General features: G+C 42.2%; 1 protein-coding gene across 1 annotated transcript in view; it reads left to right on the top strand.

The window, feature by feature from the left end:
- LOC107590944 (solute carrier family 22 member 8-like) overlaps nt 1-602 on the top strand; it is a 5,940-nt gene that overhangs the window by 3,114 nt on the left and 2,224 nt on the right. The window contains 1 exon segment of the mRNA XM_016279904.1: nt 147-165. Within this exon segment, the coding sequence (XP_016135390.1) occupies nt 147-165 (19 nt within the window).

Raw genomic sequence — 602 nt, forward strand, 5'->3', positions numbered from 1 at the left:
GCTTCTGACATTGTCTCTGGTTCAGGAGTGGCTTGACACGAGGAATGCGACATTTGTAGCCCATGTCTAGGATTCGTCTGTGCATAGTGGCTCTTAATGCACTGACGCCAGCCTCAGTCCACTCCTCGTGAAGCTCCCCCAAATTCTTGAATGGATTTTGCCTGACAATCCTCTCAAGGCTGCGGTTATCCCTTTTGCTGGTGCACCTTTTCCTACCACACTTTTTCCTTCCACTCAACTTTCTATGAATATGCTTGGATACAGCACTCTGTGAACAACTAGCTTCTTTAGCAATTAACTTTTGTGGCTTACCCTCCTTGTGGAGGTTGTCAATGACTGTCTTCTGGACATCTGTCAAGTCAGCAGTCTTCCCCATGATTGTGTAGCCTACTGACCCAGACTGAGAGTCCATTTAAAGGCTCAGGAAACTTTTGCAGGTGTTTTGAGATAATTAGCTGATTAGGGTGTGACACCATGACTTTTCAATATTGAACTTTTTCACAATATTCAAATTTTCTGAGACACTGAATTTTGGGTTTTCATTATCTGTAAGCCATAATCATCAAAATTTCAAGAAATAAAGGCTTGAAATATTTCACTCT

Source organism: Sinocyclocheilus grahami, unplaced genomic scaffold, assembly GCF_001515645.1.
Source record: "Sinocyclocheilus grahami isolate Dianchi unplaced genomic scaffold, SAMN03320097.WGS_v1.1 scaffold134.1, whole genome shotgun sequence".
Classification (NCBI taxonomy): domain Eukaryota; kingdom Metazoa; phylum Chordata; class Actinopteri; order Cypriniformes; family Cyprinidae; genus Sinocyclocheilus; species Sinocyclocheilus grahami.